At 39.0% G+C, this 21,682-nt stretch overlaps 1 protein-coding gene across 1 annotated transcript; it reads left to right on the top strand.

The window, feature by feature from the left end:
* The first annotated feature begins 1,229 nt into the window (after positions 1 to 1,229).
* Positions 1,230 to 7,295, top strand: LOC123952579 (kinesin-like protein KIF22). Its single transcript, XM_046021842.1, has 2 exons — positions 1,230 to 1,289; positions 6,730 to 7,295. Exons 1-2 carry the CDS (start codon positions 1,230 to 1,232, stop codon positions 7,192 to 7,194), a joined length of 525 nt encoding a protein of 174 aa, XP_045877798.1. The 3' UTR covers positions 7,195 to 7,295.
* The last annotated feature ends 14,387 nt before the right edge of the window (positions 7,296 to 21,682 follow it).

The raw sequence follows: 21,682 nt of genomic DNA, 5'->3' as shown, positions 1-21,682 counted from the left end.
TTATGTAACAAACAAACAAAGAAAAAGGGGCAGATTACATAAGGACACCTACCTGTATTTTAGAAGACAAAATGTGATTCTTAAGATACTGCTGTTAACAATGGGAAAGAGTTCCCTGCAGCCCATTATGCCCAGAAGGGCAGCTCTGTTACCTCGGCACCTGAAGTCTTATCTGGGTTCTTACCTGTTGTTATCTGCAAACAATCTCAATAGGGCCTGCATTCATAGCTGCTAGGGACATAGATATGGGACTTTAATAGTTGTGAAGTGGCCTCCAAAATTATGATTAGATAGACTTTTCTCATTTCCAATCCCTCCCAGCTGTTAAGAACATGGATGACTTTTCAGATCTCTCAGCTTGTGGGAAACAAAGTAGTACAGTGTAAGTATCCACCAGATTTTAGCCTAACTACCTCAGTTTTGCTCTGCAAATATGAGAGTTGGGCTCCTTGTGTTTATTTTTCTCATAAACCAAAAAAGGCTAATAGAATTAAGATTTCCAGAAAGACCCAAGCTTGGAGATCTCTTTTACTATAAATATAAACAACAGTAAAACACTAGAAGTCCCTTTTGAGTATTTTATTTCCCTTATACATGAAAGCACAGAATTCAGAACTGGTTGGGGGACACCAAAAGCAAAGGCCAGATCTTTACAATCTGTTATATCCTTTTTTGGGGTGGTAGGAAGTTATTCCTGAATTCTGACGAAGCCTTGCTCAGGCACTTTGAGAAAAGTTGAGTGGACCCTTTGGGACTTCCTTGTATTTGGACTTCCAAAGGTAGAACAGTTTAATTTTGTCATTGTATTGGGACATTTTACTAAGAAAGAACCTTTGGATATCTCTTGGGAGAGAGTAGTTTAAAGGTCAACTGGGAATACTTCAATATATATTTCAACAGGGACTGAAAAAGTCTCTTTTTCCAAGGAGTTCAAGGTAGTCTCTGTTCAAGGTAGTTTTAGTTCTCTGTGCAGTATTTCTTGATCCAGAAATATCTGTAAATATTTTTAGAAGACAAATTGGATAGTGTCTGAAAAATATATTGATTATTGCTGAATATGTATGTATATATATGCATTCAGAAATATATATGCATTCTGAATATATATTCAGAGAGATGCTCTCTATAGATAGATAATATATAGATAATAGATACATCAATATAGATAAACAGCATCTCTCAAAAAAGAGAGCTGATGATTTTTTTTAGAGGAAGCCTGATCTCGCGGGATGTCTCGACTTCTGCGGGCAGTACGGGAATACTGGGGCGAGAAACACCTGGGTACTTTGGTGTGCTAGAGCTCTCTCCTCCCAGACTTGATTATAAGGAGTCTGGCTTATGCTACCTGTCTAGCAAACCCGAATGCCAAATGCGAAGAACCTGCTTTGGCCCAAAGGCTCTGCGGGACCGCCCTAGCCTAGCGGAGTGAACTGCGCATGCTCAGGTCGCGGGGTTCTGGCCTTCCTCAGGACGAAGGAGCAACACAGAGGACTTCGGGTGAGTGAACTGCGGGGCCCAGTGTGCCGTCACCCGAGCTCCAAGGCCGCAGCCACCCAAACCATTAGTCTTGGGACCAGCTGTATCTCCCCACGGCTGGGAGGGGTCTAGAATTTGTCGCGGGAAACCACTGCTTCCTGAGAGCTTTGCTCTCTCCAGCCCAGCCCGATAGCCAGCACCCGGCGAAGTGGGACGCTGGCTGCCTCACCCAAGCTCCTTGGCCCTTAAATGTTCTCTTTTGAATGCTGCGGGAGAAGCCCGAGTGCCGGGCCGGGACCTGTGCCCGGTGGGGGGAGTGTGGGGTTCCCCAGGAAAGCCAACAGGACACGGTTGGAGCCTGCAGGGTGTGTGTGCTACTTGGCTTCGGTGTCTTATCTTTGTCACGTACTTCATCACTAGTAATAAAATGTGTAGGAGAAATAAGAATGAGGCTTTTATAAAAATAGATAAGACCAAGAGTCGTAAATATACAATTACAGGATGGAAACAAGAGAAGAAGATATTAAAAAGTAAGATTATAAAAAAGATGTTCCAGGACACTTCCTGGTCACATGACACACTAAGATAATACAGAGATAGCCCTCCCTTTTTTATTTTTATTTTTTTTTAAATTCCTCTATTTGTTTATTTACAGCATAACAGTGTTCATTGTTTTGGCATCACACCCAGTGCTCCATGCAGTACGTGCCCTCCCTATTACCCACCACCTGGTTCCTCAACCTCCCCCCCCCCACCCCTCTTCAAAACCCTCTGGTTGTTTTTCAGAGTCCATAGTCTCTCATGGTTCATCTCCCCTTCCAGTTTCCCTCAACTCCCTCTCCTCTCCATCTCCCCATGTCCTCCATGTTCTTTGTTATGCTCCACAAATAAGTGAGACCATATGATAATTGACTCTCTCTGCTTGACTTCTTTCGCTCCGCATAATTTCTTCCAGTCCTGTCCATGTTGCTACAAAAGTTGGGTATTCATCCTTTCTAATGGAGGCATAATACTCCATTGTGTATATGGACCACATCTTCCTTATCCATTCATCCGTTGAAGGGCATCTTGGTTCTTTCCACAGTTTGGCGACCGTAGCCATTGCTGCAATAAACATTGGGGTACAGATGGCCCTTCTTTTCACTCCATCTGTATCTTTGGGGTAAATACCCAGCAGTGCAATTGCAGGGTCATAGGGAAGCTCTAGTCTTAATTTCTTCAGGAATCTCCACACTGTTCTCCAAAGTGGCTGCACTAACTTGCATTCCCACCAACAGTGGAAGAGGGTTCCCCTTTCTCCACATCCTCTCCAACACACGTTGTTTCCTGTCTTGCTAATTTTGGCCATTCTAACTGGTGTCAGGTGGTATCTCAATGTTGTTTTAATTTGAATCTCCCTGATGGCTAGTGATGATGAACATTTTTTCATGTGTCTGATAGCCATTCGTATGTCTTCGTTGGAGAAGTGTCTGTTCATATCTTCTGCCCATTTTTTGATATGATTATCTGTTTTGTGTGTGTTGAGTTTGAGGAGTTCTTTATAGATCCTGGATATCAACCTTTTGTCTGTACTGTCATTTGCAAATATCTTCTCCCATTCCGTGGGTTGCCTTTTTGTTTTGTTGACCGTTTCCTTTGCTGTGCAGAAACTTTTGATCTTGATGAAGTCCCAAAAGTTCATTTTTGCTTTTGTTTCCTTGGCCTTTGGAGACATATCTTGAAAGAAGTTGCTATGGCTGATATCGAAGAGGTTACTGCCTATGTTCTCCTCTAGGATTCTGATGGATTCCTGTCTCACGTTGAGGTCTTTTATCCATTTCGAGTTTATCTTTGTTACGGTGTAAGAGAATGGTCAAGTTTCATTCTTCTACATATCGCTGTCCAGTTTTCCCAGCACCATTTATTGAAGAGACTGTCTTTTTTCCATTGAATATTTTTTCCTGTTTTGTCGAAGATTATTTCACCATAGAGTGGAGGGTCCATATCTGGGCTCTCCACTCTGTTCCACTGGTCTATGTGTCTGTTTTTATGCCAGTACCACGCTGTCTTGGTGATCACAGCTTTGTAGTAAAGCTTGAAATCGGGCAACGTGATGCCGCCAGTTTTGTTTTTGTTTTTCAACATTTCCTTAGCAATTCGGGGTGTCTTCTGACTCCATACAAATTTTAGGATTATTTGCTCCAGCTCTTTGAAAAATATCGGTGGAATTTTGATCGGAATAGCCCTCCCTTTATATTGCATCACACACAGTCAAGCTTAAAAGAAATAACGGGTGGGGCGCCTGGGTGGCTCAGTGGGTTAAGCTGCTGCCTTCGGCTGGGGTCATGATCTCAGGGTCCTGGGATCGAGTCCCGCATGGGGCTCTCTGCTCAGCAGGGAGCCTGCTTCCCTCTCTCTCTCTCTGTCTGCCTCTCTGTCTACTTGTGATCTCTCTCTGTCAAATAAATAAATAAAATGTTTAAAAAAAAATAACGGGCAATTCTCACAGGAGCCAGAAATAATAAACAAATGCAAAGCCAGAGTTCCTACTTTGCACAGTGGTACTGTGTCAGATCAAGATGGTGCCCGTGGTCTACATAAAGGATAAAGACCAGGGACTAGGGATTTAATGCCATGGAGTGTAATCCTGGCCAACAAAAGTTGAGGAGTTGAAACTAAAACTCTAAAATAAAGCTGGAACCCATGAAGGGCTTTGGAGCTTAAAAACATTCTTAAAAAAGCTCCTCAGTGGAGCTGAAAACTAAGGGTTTGGAGTTGAGGATGAGGAGAAAATAATTCTGTAAGAAATTGACATCCCAAGCATTATTCACAAAGGGGCCCAAATTCACAAGATTTGTGCTGTTGAGCAGTTTCAAGCTGAGAAATTAGCATACTTTCCTGGACTGGTGAAAACTCCTGGGATTTGTGGCAGGTTGAAATATAAAATGAGGATGTTTCCACAATTTAAAGAAACAGAACTCCTGAAAAAGTTTCTCTGGGCAGAAGATATGAGTTCATAGCAACAACAGAATCAATAAAAATACAAGCCACATAAGAATATACTATAAAGAAGATTCATTGGAAACTCTAACAGGAAAGTTTGCACCTCAAAGAACATCAGGAAATGTAATAATTTGAAAAGAAATTGAAAATTGAAAATAAATTGAAAATAAATTCAAGAGGGAAAGTTGGAAATTATAATGAGGTAATAGAATATATATAAAAAGAACTGGCAGATTTGGAAAAGAACTATATAGAACTTCTAGAAATAGTTTTTGAAATTTAAGCTAAAAAATACCCTAAAAAATAATCACATAGTAGATTACACAAAATTAGGACAAAAATGAAGAGAACTAAAAATAAGTTTGAGAAACTTAACCAGAATGCACAGAAAGAGATAATAGATCGAGACATAAAGGGTACAAAGGATAGAGTGAGAAGATTTAATGGCAGAAATGACATTTTTGAAAAAATAACCGAGAATTTTCTAAATAATCATCAGACTGAAGACATACACTGAGTCCCAAACAATGTAAAGTCCCAGTCGCTCTTTCTTTCTCTCTGTATATATCACTGAGAATAATAAGAAAGTCTTAAACTGAACAGATTACCTACAAAACAACAATTATATTTAATGTGGACCACTCATAGGCAGCAATAGTAGCCAACAGAAAATGAAGTAATATGTTAAAAATCTATGCAGAGCAGAATGTCTATGTGGAATAATGCAGAAGTAAGAGACATTTTCAAAGTCAGAGATTTGATCACTAACAGACTGTCAGTGAAAGAACTAATGAAAGATCTCATTCAGGAAAAATAGAATCCAGAAAAAGAAGCAAGGTATAAGAAACATGTGAGTCGATGTGAACATGCATTGATAAGATTAATGATTGCAATGGGTAATTATGGCATTTAAAAAGACATCGCAACTAAATATGTATATACTAGAAAACAGGGTAATATGGCGTTTCACCGTTAAAGATCTAAGGTGTTTTTTTTTTAAATTTTTTATTTATTTCTTATTTTTTTATAAACATATAATGTATTTTTATCCCCAGGGGTACAGGTCTGTGAATCACCAGGTTTACACACTTCACAGCACTCACCATAGCACATACCCTCCCCAATATCCATAACTCCCCTCCCCCTCTCCCAACCCCACCTCCCCCCAGCAACCCCCAGTTGGTTTTGTGAGATTAAGAGTCACTTATGGTTTGTTTCCCTCCCAATCCCATCTTATTTCATTTATTCTTCTCCTATCCCCCTAACCCTCCATGTTGCATCTCCACGTCCTCATATCAGGGAGATCATCTGATAATTGTCTTTCTCCAATTGACTTATTTCACTAAGCATGATACCCTCTAGTTCCATCCATGTTGTTGCAAATGGCAAGATTTCATTTCTTTTGATGGCTGCATAGTATTCCATTGTGTATATATACCACATCTTCTTTATCCATTCATCTGTTGATGGACATCTAGGTTCTTTCCATAGTTTGGCTATTGTAGACATTGCTGCTATAAACATTCAGGTGCACGTGCCCCTTCGGATCACTATGTTTGTATCTTTAGGGTAAATACCCAGTAGTGTTATTGCTGGGTCATAGGTCATTATAGTGCAATATGCTGGGACATAGAAAATGTCTATAGCATAGACATTTTCAACATTGTGAGGCACCTCCATGCTGTTTTCCAGAGTGGTTGCACCAGCTTGCATTCCCACCAACAGTGTAGGAGGGTTCCCCTTTCTCCACATCCTCGCCAGCATCTCTCATTTCCTGACTTGTTAATTTTAGCCATTCTGACTGGTGTGAGGTGATATCTCATTGTGGTTTTGATTTGTATTTCCCTGATGCCGAGTGACGTGGAGCACTTTTTCATGTGTCTGTTGGCCATCTGGATGTCTTCTTTGCAGAAATGTCTGTTCATGTCCTCTGCCCATTCCTTGATTGGATTGTTTGTTCTTTGGGTGTTGAGTTTGCTAAGTTCCTTATAGATTTTGGACACTAGCCCTTTATCTGATAAGTCGTTTGCAAATATCTTCTCCCATTCTGTCAGTTGTCTTTTGGTTTTGTTAACTGTTTCCTTTGCTGTGCAAAAGCTTTTGATCCTGAAGAAATCCCAATAGTTCATTTTTGCCCTTGCTTCCCTTGCCTTTGCCGATGTTCCTAGGAAGATGTTGCTGCGGCTGAGGTTGAAGAGGTTGCTGCCTATGTTCTCCTCAAGGATTTTGATGGATTCCTTTCTCACATTGAGGTCCTTCATCCATTTGGAGTCTCCCACAATGCTCCGACCGCTTGCCCGCCGCACAGTCACTGTAGCAAAGCCCCTCAAAAAGGCTGTGGTGATGCCCTTACAACTGATTCAGGAGCAGGCAGCATCCCCAAATGCTGAGATCCAAATCCTGAAGAAGAAAGGCCGGAGGAGAAAGCTGGAGTCCCTGGATGCTTCAGAGCCAGAGGAGAAGGCTGAGGACTGCTGGGAGCTACAGATCAGCCCAGAGCTACTAGCTCATGGGCGCCAAAAAATATTAGATCTGCTGAATGAAGGCTCTGCCTGGGATCTGCGCAGCCTGCAGTGCATTGGCCAAAAGAAGGCCCAGCTCATCGTGGGCTGGAGGGAGATCCATGGCCCCTTCAGCCAGGTGGAGGACCTGGAACGCGTGGAGGGCATATCTGGGAAACAGATGGAATCATTCCTGAAGGCGAACATCCTGGGTCTCACCGCAAGCCAGCGCTGAGGTCCCTCCTGACTGCCAGCTCCTTTCCTCACTGTGCTTGTTTTTGTTTTGTTTTTTAAATCCTCCAACTGCGTGTCATGTAAATACAGTTTTTACTCTGGGGAAAAAAAAAAGTCTGTTTTCGTGTGTGGTGTAAGGAAGTGGTCCAATTTCATTTTTCTGCATGTGGCTGTCCAATTTTCACAGCACCATTTATTGAAGAGGCTGTCTTTTTTCCATTGGACATTCTTTCCTGCTTTGTCAAAGATTAGTTGACCGTAGAGTTGAGGGTCTATTTCTGGGCTCTCTATTCTGTTCCACTGATCTATGTGTCTGTTTTTGTGCCAGTACCATGCTGTCTTGATGATGACAGCTTTGTAATAGAGCTTGAAGTCCGGAATTGTGATGCCACCAACTTTGGCTTTCTTTTTCAATATTCCTTTGGCTATTCGAGGTCTTTTCTGGTTCCATATAAATTTTAGGATTATTTATTCCATTTCTTTGAAAAAAAATGGATGGTATTTTGATAGGGATTGCATTAAATGTATAGATTGCTTTAGGTAGCATAGACATTTTCACAATATTTATTCTTCCAATCCAGGAGCATGGAACATTTTTCCATTTCTTTGTGTCTTCCTCAATTTCTTTCATGAGAACTTTATAGTTTTCTGCATATAGATTCTTAGCCTCTTTGGTTAGGTTTATTCCTAGGTATCTTATAGTTCTGGGTGCAATTGTAAATGGGATTGACTCCTTAATTTCTCTTTCTTCTGTCTTGTTGTTGGTGTAGAGAAATGCAACTGATTTCTGTGCATTGATTTTATATCCTGACACTTTACTGAATTCCTGTACAAGTTCTAGCAGTTTTGGAGTGGAGTTTTTTGGGTTTTCCACATATAGTATCATATCATCTGTGAAGAATGATAGTTTGACTTCTTCTTTGCCGATTTGGATGCCTTTAATTTCTTTTTGTTGTCTGATTGCTGAGGCTAGGACTTCTAGTACTATGTTGAATAGCAATGGTGATAATGGACATCCCTGCCATGTTCCTGACCTTAATGGAAAAGCTTTCAGTTTTTCTCCATTGAGAATGATATTTGCGGTGGGTTTTTCATAGATGGCTTTGATAATATTGAGGTATGTGCCCTCTATCCCTACACTTTGAAGAGTTTTGATCAGGAAGGGATGCTGTACTTTGTCAAATGCTTTTTCAGCATCTATTGAGAGTATCATATGGTTCTTGTTCTTTCTTTTATTAATGTGTTGTGTCACATTGATTGATTTGCAGATGTTGAACCAACCTTGCAGCCCTGGAATAAATCCCACTCAGTCGTGGTGAATAATCCTTTTAATGTACTGTTGAATCCTATTGGCTAGTATTTTGGTGAGAATTTTTGCATCTGTGTTCATCAAGGATATTGGTCTGTAGTTCTCTTTTTTGGTGGGATCCTTGTCTGGTTTTGGGATCAAGGTGATGCTGGCCTCATAAAATGAGTTTGGAAGTTTTCCTTCCATTTCTATTTTCTGGAACAGTTTCAGGAGAATAGGAATTAGTTCTTCTTTAAATGTTTGGTAGAATTCCCCTGGGAAGCTGTCTGGCCCTGGGCGTTTGTTTGTTTGGAGATTTTTGATGACTGTTTCAATCTCCTTACTGGTTGTGGGCCTGTTCAGGTTTTCTATTTCTTCCAGGTTCAGTTGTGGTAGTTTATATGTCTCTAGGAGTGCATCCATTTCTTCCAGATTGTCAAATTTGTTGGTGTAGAGTTGCTCATAGTATGTTCTTATAATTGTCTGTATTTCTTTGGTGTTAGTTGTGATCTCTCCTCTTTCATTCATGATTTTATTTATTTGGGTCCTTTCTCTTTTCTTTTTGATGAGTCTGGCCAGGGGTTTATCAATCTTACTGATTGTTTCAAAGAACCAGCTCCTAGTTTCGTTGATTTTTTCTATTGTGTTTTTTTTTTTTTTGGTTTCTATTTCATTGATTTCTGCTCTGATCTTTATGATTTTTCTTCTCCTGCTGGGTTTAGGGTTTCTTTCTTGTTCTTTCTCCAGCTCCTTTAGGTGTAGGGTTGGGTTGTGTACCTGAGACCTTTCTTGTTTCTTGAGAAAGGCTTGTACCACTATATATTTTCCTCTCAGGACTGCCTTTGCTGTGTCCCACAGATTTTGAACCATTGTTTTTTCATTATCATTTGTTTCCATGAATTTTTTCAATTCTTCTTTACTTTCCTGGTTGACCCATTCATTCTTTAGAAGGATGCTATTTAGTCTCCATGTATTTGGGTTCTTTCCAGCTTTCCTCTTGTGATTGAGTTCTAGCTTCAGAGCATTGTGGTCTGACAATATGCAGGGAATGATCCTAATCTTTTGATACCGGTTGAGACCTGATTTGTGACCCAGGATGTGGTCTATTCTGGAGAATGTTCCATGTGCTCTAGAGAAGAATGTGTATTCTGTTGTTTTGGGATGAAATGTTCTGAATATATCTGTGATGTCCATCTGGTCCAGTGTGTCATTTAAGGCCTTTATTTCCTTGTTGATCTTTTGCTTGGATGATCTGTCCATTTCAGTGAGGGGAGTGTTAAAGTCCCCTACTATTATTGTATTATTATTGATGTGTTTCTTTGATTTTGTTATTAATTGGTTTAGATAGTTGGCTGCTCCCACATTAGGGGTATAGATATTTAAAATGGTTAGATCTTCTTGTTGGACAGACCCTTTGAGTAGGATATAGTGTCCTTCCTCATCTCTTATTATAGTCTTTGGCTTAAAATCTAATTGATCTGATATAAGGATTGCCACCCCAGCTTTCTTCTTATGTCCATTAGCATGGTAAATTGTTTTCCACCCCCTCACTTTAAATCTGGAGGTGTCTTTGGGTCTAAAATGAGTTTCTTGTAGGCAACATATAGATGGGTTTTGTTTTTTTATCCATTCTGATACCCTGTGTCTTTTGATTGGGGCATTTAGCCCATTAACATTCAGGGTAACTATTGCGAGATATGAATTTAGTGCCATTATATTGCCTGTAAGGTGACTGCTACTGTATATTGTCTCTGTACCTTTCTGATCTACTACTTTTAGGCTCTCTCTTTGCTTAGAGGGGCCCTTTCAATATTTCCTGTAGAGCTGGTTTGGTGTTTGCAAATTCTTTCAGTTTTTGTTTGTCCTGGAAGCTTTTGATCTCTCCTTCTATTTTCAATGATAGCCTAGCTGGATAGAGTATTCTTGGCTGCATGTTTTTCTCGTTTAGTGCTCTGAATATATCATGCCAGCTCTTTCTGGCCTGCCAGGTCTCTGTGGATAAGTCTGCCGCCAATCTAATATTTTCTCCATTGTATGTTACAGACTTCTTTTACCGGGCTGCTTTCAGGATTTTCTCTTTTTCACTAAGACTTGTAAATTTTATTATTAGGTGACAGGGTGTGGGCCTATTCTTGTTGACTTTGAGGGGAGTTCTCTGCACCTCCTGGATTTTGATGCTTGTTCCTTTTGCCATGTTAGGGAAATTCTCTCCAATAATTCTCTCCAATAGACCTTCTGCTCCCCAATCTCTTTCTTCTTCTTCTAGAATCCCAATTATTCTAATGTTGTTTCGTCTTATGGTGTCACTTATCTCTCAAAATCTCCCCTCGTGGTCCAGTAGCTGTTCGTCCCTCTTTTGCTCAGCTTCTTTATTCTCTGTCATTTGGTCTTCTGTATCACTAATTCTTTCTTCTGCCTCATTTATCCTAGCAGTGAGAACCTCCATTTTTGATTGCACCTCATTAATAGCTTTTTTTGATTTCAACTTGGTTAGATTTTAGTTCTTTAATTTCTCCAGAAAGGGCTTTTATCTCTCCAGAGAGGGTTTCTCTAATATCTTCCATGCCTTTTTTGCGCCTGGCTAGAAACTTCTGAATCATCATTCTGAACTCTAGATCTGACATATTACCAATGTCTGTGTTGATTAGGTCCCTAGCCTTTGGTACTGCCTCTTGTTCTTTTGTTTTTGGTGATTTTTTCTGCCTTGTCATTTTGTCCAGATAAGAGGATATGAAGGATCAAATAAAACACTAAAATGGGGGCAAAGACCCCAGAAAAATGCACTGTAACCAAATCAGAAGAGACCCCGAATTGTGGGGGGGGGGGGGGGGGAGAAAGGGGATAAATAAAGAAATATATAAAAAAGAAAGAAAAAATATATATTTTAGATAAACTAGTCAAAAAACGTTAAAAAACAAAAGGGTAAAATTTTTAAAAAATTTAGCAGAAGAAGAAAAAAGAAAGAAAAAAATTGAAAAAAAAATTGAATAAACTGCAAGACTAAAGAATCATGGGGGAAAAGCCATGAGTTCTGTGCTTTGCTTTCTCCTCCTCTGGAATTCCGCTGCTGTCCTAGGTATTGAACCTGCTTTCCTTGATAGATGAACTTCGTCCTGGCTAGATATTTTGTTGATCTTCTGGGGGAGGGGCCTGTTGTGGTGACTCTCAAGTGTATTTGCCCGAGGCGGAATTGCACCACCCTTACCGGGGGCCGGACTAAGTAATCAGCTCGGGTGCGCTTTTGGCAGCTTTTGTTCCCTGAACGCTTTCTGTAGAGTTCTGGAGGATGGGAATGAAAATGGCGGCCTCCCAGTCTCCGGCCCAGAGGAGCCGAGAGCCCGGAGCCCCATTCCTCAGTGTGCCCCCAAAGAATAGTACCCAATCACTCCCGTATCCCCAGCCTCCAGCCGCGCTCCGAGCTCACCCAGCCTGAGACCGGTTCAAGGTAACCCCAAGCTGAGAGTTCTGTCCTCTTCTCTGTCTCTGTAGCCAGCTTCTCTGTTCTAATACCTGTGAGCTCTGCGACACTCCGACACCCCCGATCCTTCTGTGGCCCTGCGGGACCTGGGGCCACGGTGACCCTGCGTGGGCTTCACCCCGGTTTAGCCTCTGGAGCAATGTCCCTCAGTGGAACAGACTTTTAAAAGTCCTGATTTTGTGCTCTGTTGCTCCGCCGCTTGCCGGGAGCTGGCCCCTCCCCCCGCAGTCTATCTTCCCGTCACGTTGGATTCACTTCTCCGCCAGCCCTACCTTTCAGAAAGTGGTTGATTTTCTGTTTCTAGAATTGCTGTTCTTCTTCTCTTCGATCTCCCATTGGATTTGTAGGTGTTTGCAATGTTTAGATAAGCTATCTAGCTGATCTCCTGTTACCTGATGTAGTCTCAGCCTGCTACTTCTCCGCCATCTTGACTCCTCAGATCTAAGGTTTTTTAATTGTTTAGGAAGAAGGCAGAAATAATTCTTAAAATTAGATATTGTTAAATCAAGTATGCAGATTTAAATTTAAACATAAATGTTAGAAAAAAAGACAAAGTTTTTCAGTAGGAAAAATAATGAATACAGAAAATGTAATTACAGCAACAGAAGGTGTAAAAGGAGATGAAAATCAAGCTAATAAAAGTTTGGCAAATTAAAAACACAAAAGAAATGATGGTACAAATGTGCAAAATAATAGTAATTACAATAAAAAGGAAATAGATTGAGCTCACTCATTTTAGACATTTTCCCATAGAAATCCTTTTCGAAATTTCAGGGCAAAAATTGGTCAAGAACCCTACTCATCCTTAGACCAGCTCATGTTTGTAGAGTGAATTTACTCAATTTGAAGAACACTATCTCCATAACTCTAAGCCAGGACTTTCACCTTTTAAAAGGTTCAGTTAAAAGTGATTGATAATTGCTCTTTTAAACTATCTGTAGTGAGTTTGGATTTTCTAAACCAAAATTGATGCCATTTTTTTATAGGATTACAAGTAATTGATCTCTTTATGTGTTGAGATATATGGATGTAGTTAGACACGAAGATTTACAGCAAAGATTTTGCAACACAGGCAAGGTAAGTTGTGCCTGTTATGGGATTGAATTAGGGCCACTGTGTGTGGTGTTGAACTTCCTCTAATGAAATCTTATCAGAATATTCGGTAGAGTGAATTTGCATGTATTCTTTGCATGTATTCTTGTATTGTACAGATTTATTTTTTTTCTTTTCTATGATATTTGAATTTAAAACCTGAATTTAGAAATCACAGTATCAGAAATATCTCATATTTTTTTTATCTGGGAAATTTCAAGTATGTTAGTCTCATTTTCCTACTAAGTATTTTCTTTCCTCCATTGAATATCTAGCTCTGATGTTGTTCTCTTATTAACAAATTTTGTCATAAGTTTCTTTTTAAAAATAGTACAACTTTAAAATAAGGTTGAATCACTCTAGATTATTTAAAATATTATGTAAATGGCAACCATCTTATTTTCCACTTGAAAACTTTTCTTCCTCTAATAACTAATATGACATCTTTAGATGTAGACCTTAAAAACCTCTGGAGAATTAGAGTTTATCCATAGTCCTTTTCAGTTTTTGCTTCTTACTCTGAACTGAGGTTATATGATTTCGAAGGGGATTCTGCATAAAGTTTATTTTAACCTGCAGAAACACAGTCTTATTTAGAATATTGTGCATAATTTGTTCCTTTAATTCAAAGATTTTGAATTAGCACTATATTATATTACACAATTTTCTCTTTTGCTACCACAAACATTTTCTCTGTGGTCATGCAAATATAACTTTATGTTTTCTTAATGAGATGGAGGAAGGAACTAATGTTTACTGAACATTGGCTATTTTACCAGACTGTAGCAGACACATTACATAAACAATTTAATGTTAACACTTTCACTCCATGAGTTAGTTTTAAATTTCTCCATATTCTAGAGAGGAAAAAGGAGTATTTGCTGAAGTCACAATACATTCGTTTTCCACATCCTAGTCTAAAAGGTATGGTGTTGATTTCATTTATGGGATGCATGAAATTGTTTTTTTCTTTTACTGTCATAATAATCTTTTTATAGGTACTTGACTTTAAAAGCTAGAGAGTTTATTTCTATAAAGCATTGGTATTTAAGAATATTTTATTTCTGTATCTTCTACTTTTTATAAATACACATAGTATTTTTATTTTGAGATAGTTTGTCCTATATTATTATACATTCTTAGATACAGGCATTTTAAATTGTATTAAATTGTATTTTAAATTTTAAATTTTTTAGAGAATATGAATATAGAGTATATATTTTCTAAAATATGACTATATATGACTATATATGAATAGTCATATTTTAGAGAATATGGATATAGAATCCATTTGTTTATATATGTGTGTATGTGCATGTATATATATATTTGTATTTACAGATATAATTATGTTTATATATACTTTTATAAAACCCAGATAAAATTGTCATTCAAAAGACTGTACATATTTAAACAGTATAATTTGATAAGTTCCGACATTTGAACATACCCATGAAACCATAGCCACAATTAAGATAGAGAACATTTATATCTGTTCCTTAAGATTTCCTCCTGCAACCTTATAAACCCTTTCTTCATCTGCCTTTTCTCTCCTCTCCAAAAAACCACTGATTGGCTGTCATTGTAGATGAGTTTGCATTTTCTAGAGTTTTTTTTTTTTTTTTTTAAAGATTTTATTAAGTGGAATCAGACAGTGTGTACTTTGGATGGGTGGTGGTGGGTAAGTTCTAGTTCTTTCATACAACCTAATTATTTTGAGATTCATCCATATTGCAGTATTGTATCAGTGGCGCATTTTTATTACAGCTGAGTCATATTCTGCTGTATAAAAGATACATAACGCTGTTTACCTGTTCATTGGTATTTGATTTGTGTCTAGTTTTGGGCTATTACTAATGAAATTTCTGTAGTTGTTCATGTACATGATTTTGAATGGACATACGCTTTCTTTTCTGTTGATGAAATATCTAGGAATGGAATGAGCTGGATTATATTGTATGTGTGTGTGTTTAACTTTTAAGAAATTGTCAAAGTGGTTTCCGAAGTGACTGTACATTTTACACTTCCAAGAAATTTATAGAAGTTCTAGTGTCATCACAACCTCACCAAAACTTGGTATGGTGAATCTTTTTCATTCTACCCATTCTGTTCTGTATGTAGTGGTGTTTTTATATGAATTTTTTTTTAATTTCCTTCCATTCTTTGTTTATTTATTTATTATTTGTTTATTTACAGCATAACAGTGTTCATTGTTTTGGCATCACACCCAGTGCTCCATGCAGTAAGTGCCCTCCCTATCACCCACCACCTGGTTCCTCAACTCCCACCCCCCCACCCCTTCAAAACCCTCTGATTGTTTTTCAGAGTCCATAGTCTCTCATGGTTCATCTCCCCTTCCAGTTTCCCTCAACTCCCTCTCCTCTCCATCTCCCCATGTCCTCCATGTTCTTTGTTATGCTCCACAAATAAGTGAGACCATATGATAATTGACTCTCTCTGCTTGACTTATTTTGCTCAGCATAATCTCTTCCAGTCCCATCCATGTTGCTACAAAAGTTGGATATTCATCCTTTCTGATGGAGGCATAATACTCCATAATGTATATGTACTACATCTTCCTTATCCATTCATCCGTTGAAGGGCATCTTGGTTCTTTCCACAGTTTGGCGACCGTAGCCATTGCTGCAATAAACATTGGGGTACAGATGGCCCTTCTTTTCACTCCATCTGTATCTTTGGGGTAAATACCCAGCAGTGCAATTGCAGGGTCATAGGGAAGCTCTATTCTTAATTTCTTCAGGAATCTCCACACTGTTCTCCAAAGTGGCTGCACTAACTTGCATTCCCACCAACAGTGTAAGAGGGTTCCCCTTTCTCCACATCCTCTCCAACACACGTTGTTTCCTGTCTTGCTAATTTTGGCCATTCTAACTGGTGTCAGGTGGTATCTCAATGTTGTTTTAATTTGAATCTCCCTGATGGCTAGTGATGATGAACATTTTTTCATGTGTCTGATAGCCATTCGTATGTCTTCGTTGGAGAAGTGTCTGTTCATATCTTCTGCCCATTTTTTGATACGATTATCTGTTTTGAGGAGTTGTTTATAGATCCTGGATATCAACCTTTTGTCTGTACTGTCATTTGCAAATATCTTCTCCCATTCCGTGGGTTGCCTTTTTGTTTTGTTGACCGTTTCCTTTGCTGTGCAGAAGCTTTTGATCTTGATGAAGTCCCAAAAGTTCATTTTCGCTTTTGTTTCCTTGGCCTTTGGAGACATATCTTGAAAGAAGTTGCTATGGCTGATATCGAAGAGGTTACTGCCTATGTTCTCCTCTAGGATTCTGATGGATTCCTGTCTCACGTTGAGGTCTTTTATCCATTTCGAGTTTATCTTCGTGTACGGTGTAAGAGAATAGTCGAGTTTCATTCTTCTATATATCGCTGTCCAGTTTTCCCAGCACCATTTATTGAAGAGACTGTCTTTTTTCCACTGTATATTTTTTCTTGTTTTGTCGAAGATTATTTGACCATAGAGTTGAGGGTCCATATCTGGGCTCTCCACTCTGTTCCACTGGTCTATGTGTCTGTTTTTATGCCAGTACCACGCTGTCTTGGTGATCACAGCTTTGTAGTAAAGCTTGAAATTGGGTAACGTGATGCCGCCAGTTTTGTTTCTGTTTTTCAACATTTCCTTAGCGGTTCGGGGTGTCTTCTGATTCCATACATATTTTAGGATTATTTGCTCCAGCTCTTTGAAAAATACCGGTGGAATTTTGATCGGAATGGCATTAAAAGTATAGATTGCTCTAGGCAATATAGCCATTTTAACAATGTTTATTCTTCCAATCCAAGAGCATGGAATGGTCTTCCATCTTTTTGTGTCTTCTTCAATTTCTTTCATGAGTGTTCTGTAGTTCCTCGAGTATAGGTCCTTTACCTCTTTGGTTAGGTTTATTCCCAGGTATCTTATGGTTCTTGGTGCTATAGTAAATGGAATCGATTCTCTAATTTCCCTTTCTGTATTTTCATTGTTAGTGTATAAGAAAGCCACTGATTTCTGTACATTGACTTTGTATCCTGCCACGTTACTGAATTGCTGTATGAGTTCTAGTAGTTTGGGGGTAGAGTCTTTGGGGTTTTCCATATAAAGAATCATGTCATCTGCGAAGAGAGAGAGTTTGACTTCTTCCTTGCCAATTTGGATACCTTTTATTTCTCTTTGTTGTCTGATTGCCATTGCTAGGACTTCTAATACTATGTTGAACAAGAGTGGTGAGAGTGGGCATCCCTTTCATGTTCCTGATCTTAACAGGAAGACTGCAAGCTTTTTCCCATTGAGGATGATATTTACTGTGGGTGTTTCATAGATAGATTTTATGAAGTTCAGGAATGTTCCCTCTATCCCTATACTTTGAAGCGTTTTCATCAGGAACGGATGCTGGATTTTGTCAAATGCTTTTTCTGCATCAATTGAGAGGACCATGTGGTTCTTCTCTCTTCTCTTATTGATTTGTTCTATCACACTGATTGATTTGCGAATGTTGAACCAGCCTTGTAACCCAGGGATGAATCCCACCTGGTCATGGTGGATAATCTTTTTAATGTGCTGCTGGATCCTGTTTGCTAGGATCTTGTTGAGAATCTCAGCATCCATATTCATCAGTGGTATTGGTCTGAAATTCTCCTTTTTGGTAGGGTCTTTGCCTGGTTTGGGGATCAGGGTAATGCTGGCTTCATAAAAAGAGTCTGGAAGTTTTCCTTCTGCTTCAATTTTTTGGAACAGCTTCAGGAGAATTGGTGTTATTTCTTCTTTGAAAGTTTGGTAGAATTCCCCAGGGAATCCGTCAGGTCCTGGGCTCTTGTTTTTTGGGAGGTTTTTGATCACTGCTTCAATCTCGTTAGTAGATATCGGTCTATTCAGGTTGTCAGTTTCTTCCTAGTTCAATTTTGGGAGTTTATAGTTTTCCAGGAATGCATCCATTTCATCTAGGTTGCTTAGCTTATTGGCATATAACTGTTGGTAATAATTTCTGATGATTGTTTCTATTTCCTTGGTGTTAGTTGTGATCTCTCCCTTTTCATTCATAATTTTATTAATTTGGGCTTTCTCTCTTTTCTTTTGGATTAGTGTGGCCAATGGTTTATCGATCTTATTGATTCTTTCAAAAAAACAGCTTCTAGTTTCATTGATACGTTCTACTGTATCTCTAGTTTCTACCTCATTGATCTCTGCTCTAATCTTGATTATTTCCCTTCTTGCGTGTGGAGTTGGTTTGATTTGTTGTTGATTCTCCAGTTCTTTAAGGTGTAGAGAGAGCTGGTGTATTGTGGATTTTTCAATGTTTTTGAGGGAGGCTTGGATGGCTATGTATTTCCCCCTTAGAACTGCCTTTGCTGTATCCCATAGGTTTTGGACCAAAGTGTCTTCATTCTCATTGGTTTCCATGAATTGTTTAAGTTCATCTTTGATCTCCTGGTTGATCCAAGCATTCTTTTTTAATTTTTTTTATTCGTTTATTTGTTTATTTACAGCATAACAGTGTTCATTGTTTTGGCATCACACCCAGTGCTCCATGCAGTACGTGCCCTCCCTATTACCCACCACCTGGTTCCTCAAGCATTCTTAAGCAAGGTGGTCTTTAGCTTCCAGGTGTTTGAGTTCCTTCTGAACTTTTCCTTGTGATTGAGTTCCAGTTTCAAAGCATTGTGATCTGAGAATATGCAGGGAATAATGTCAGTCTTTTGGTATTGGTTGAGTCCTGCTTTGTGACTGAGTATGTGGTCTGTTTTGGAGAAGGTTCCATGTGCACTTGAGAAGAGTGAGTATTCTGTTGTTTTAGGGTGGAATGTTCTGTATATGTCTATGAGGTCCATCTGGTCCAATGTTTCATTCAATGCTCTTATTTCTTTATTAATTTTCTGCTTCGATGATCTGTCTATTTTTGAGAGAGGCGTATTAAGATCTCCTACTATTATTGTATTCATATCAATATGACTCTTTATCTTGATTAGTAGTTTTCTTATGTAATTGGGTGCTCCCATATTGGGGGCATAGATATTCACAATTGTTAGATCATCTTGGTGGATAGTCCCTTTAAGAATTATGTAATGTCCTTCTGTATCTCTGACTACAGTCTTTAGTTTAAAATCTAATTTATCTGATGTGAGAATTGCTACCCTGGCCTTCTTTTGAGGCCCACTGGCATGAAAGATGCTTCTCCATCCCTTCACTTTCAGTCTGGGTGTATCCTTAGGTTCAAAATGGGTCTCTTGTAGATAACATATGGATGGGTCCTGTCGTTTTATCCAATCTGCAACCCTGTGTCGTTTTATGGGTGCATTTAGGCCATTCACATTGAGAGTGATTATTGAGAGATAGGTTTTTATAGACATTGTGTTACCTTTGAAGTCTTTCTGTCTGTAGATTGTTTCTATATTTCTGTTCAATGATATTCTTAGGATTTTTTCTCTTTTATAGGACCCCCCCTTAATATTTCCTGCAGTGTTGGCTTGGTGGTTGCATAGTCTTTTAAGCCTTGCCGGTCTTGGAAACTCTTTATCTCTCCCTCCATTTTAAATGTCAGTCTTGCTGGATAGAGTATTCTTGGTTGCATGTTCTTCTCATTTAGTACTCTGAATATATTTTGCCAGCCCTTCCTGGCTTGCCAGGTCTCTGTGGAAAGGTCTGACATTATTCTAACGGGCTTTCTTCTGTATGTAAGGAGCTTCTTTGTCCTAGCTGCTTTTAAGAGGGTCTGTCGTGAAACATAATTCCTCATTTTAACTATAAGGTATCATGAGGACTTTCGAGAATCTAAAATCTTGGGGGGAAATCTCTCTGCCTCTAGTACATGAACGTTGTTTCCATTTGTGAGATTGGGAAAATTTTCATAGACAACTTCTTCCACTATATCTTCTAGACTTCTTTCTTTTTCCTCCCCTTCAGGGATTCCAATAATTCTGACGTTGGGACGTTTCATGGCATCGTTTATTTACCTGATTCTGTTTTCGTGGCTTCTGAGCTGTTTGTTCCTGATCCTTTCTCTCTATCTGTTTGTCCTCCAGATCACTAATTCTATCTTCTGTCTCAGTTACCCTAGCTTTTAGAGAATTTAGATTAGATTGGAACTCATTGAGAGCATTTTGAACAACATCCCTGGTGGCTTTCAGTTCTGCCCTAACATTGTGAACATCATCCCTGGTGGCTTTCAGTTCTGCCCTAATCAATTCTGTTTGGTCATCCATGGCTTTCTCCAACCTAGCTATTGCCTGGATAATTGTTAGTCTGAATTCCTTTTCTGACATATTGTCTATGTCGATAGCCATTAGCTCTGTTGCAGAAGGCCCATCCTCTGTATTTTTCTTCTGTTGGGTATTCCTCCTCCTAGTCATTTTGGTAAGAGATGACTAAACAGATGCAGCTGGACTTATTGATTGTGGTGCAGTCAATGTGCACCCTGGAACGCTTCTGTGCAATCAGGATTCCCCACCCAAATGAGAGAAAAAAGAAAAGAAAAAGAAATAGAGAAGAAGAAAGAAGAAAAAAGGGGAAAGAAAAAAGGAAAAAAAAAAGAGAGAGAGAGATAGGAAAAAAAGGGAAGATAAAAGAGAAGGCTCAGCCCAAATGGGCCACAAGGTAAGATTTGTGGAGTATACAAACAAAAACAGACAGACAAAAAGAGTGATAAAAGTATATGACAAGAGAAAAAAATATGTATATATAAGAAAAAAAAAAAAAAGGGAAGAACCTCATCAGAAAGAACCCCAAGTATAAGGTTTATATATTATCAGGACAAACACAAATTCACAGAAACACTGACAGAAGGAAAAATTGGGAGAATGGTTATAGATTCTCAGTGTGGGTGAGGAAGGTTATTTTGATTCTTCCTGAAGGTATCTTGATGTTTTTGTTAAGGGACTCAACTTTCCTAAGTTACAGGGGGATTAGAAACTGGTTTGCCTATAGGGGTAGCATTGATTGGGGAAAGGGGATTACCTTGAAGTTTAACTCTATATGTATAGTAGAAAATAAAAATTAAAAAAGAATAAACTAGACTAAACTAAGTTAAAATTAAAAAGAATTAAGAAAATAGAAAAGCAAAAGAAAAACACGGTGTATGTATCAAAAAGTTCAGGTTAGAAGGTTATTAAAGAATTTGATGTACTGGACATCTCAATGTGATGGTAAATAGGTTAAAAAATTATCTGTATGTATAAAAAAACCCAGAATATTGGTAAAGAATTAAAAATAAAAGTTGTATTTATGAAGTAGTGGTGGTTGTTCTCTTGTAGTCTTTTTTTTTTTTTTCTTCCTTCCTGGTTGGTTTTCTGGGGGAGGGGCCTGCCACGTGGGTTTTCAGACAATGATGTTCCCTGAGTTAGGTCCTCCTGCTCCCCTCAAGGGGGTGGGCTCTGAGGAAACTGTTTTTTTTAGGCTTTTGTTCTCTGGGGGTTTTTATGTTCTTTCATCTGTTTTCTCTCGCCTTGACAGCTTTTGATGGTTTTTGGAGTTTTAGAGGAGAGCAAACTGCACCCCGACCTCCCTCTCAGAGAGAAGCCTCAGAATGTTCTGCAAGAGCTGCTGGCAGAGTCGGTTCTGAGTCACTGTCCCTGGGGATGCAGGAGCTCCTGGTTGTACCCAAAACCAGGGCAGTGGTGGCTGTCTAGGCA

The sequence above is a fragment of the Meles meles genome, chromosome 11 (genome assembly GCF_922984935.1).
Source record: "Meles meles chromosome 11, mMelMel3.1 paternal haplotype, whole genome shotgun sequence".
In the NCBI taxonomy this organism is placed as follows: Eukaryota; Metazoa; Chordata; class Mammalia; order Carnivora; family Mustelidae; genus Meles; species Meles meles.
This window is presented reverse-complemented; position numbering and strand designations above follow the sequence as displayed.

Bases quoted from the DNA above. Each gene is read 5' to 3' on its own strand.
- LOC123952579 (XM_046021842.1), top strand. From the start codon at position 1,230: ATGTCTCGACTTCTGCGGGCAGTACGGGAATACTGGGGCGAGAAACAC. The intron at 1,290-6,729 runs GTGTGCTAGAGC...ATCCATTTGGAG, and splicing joins AGAAACACCTGGGTACTTTG to TCTCCCACAATGCTCCGACC.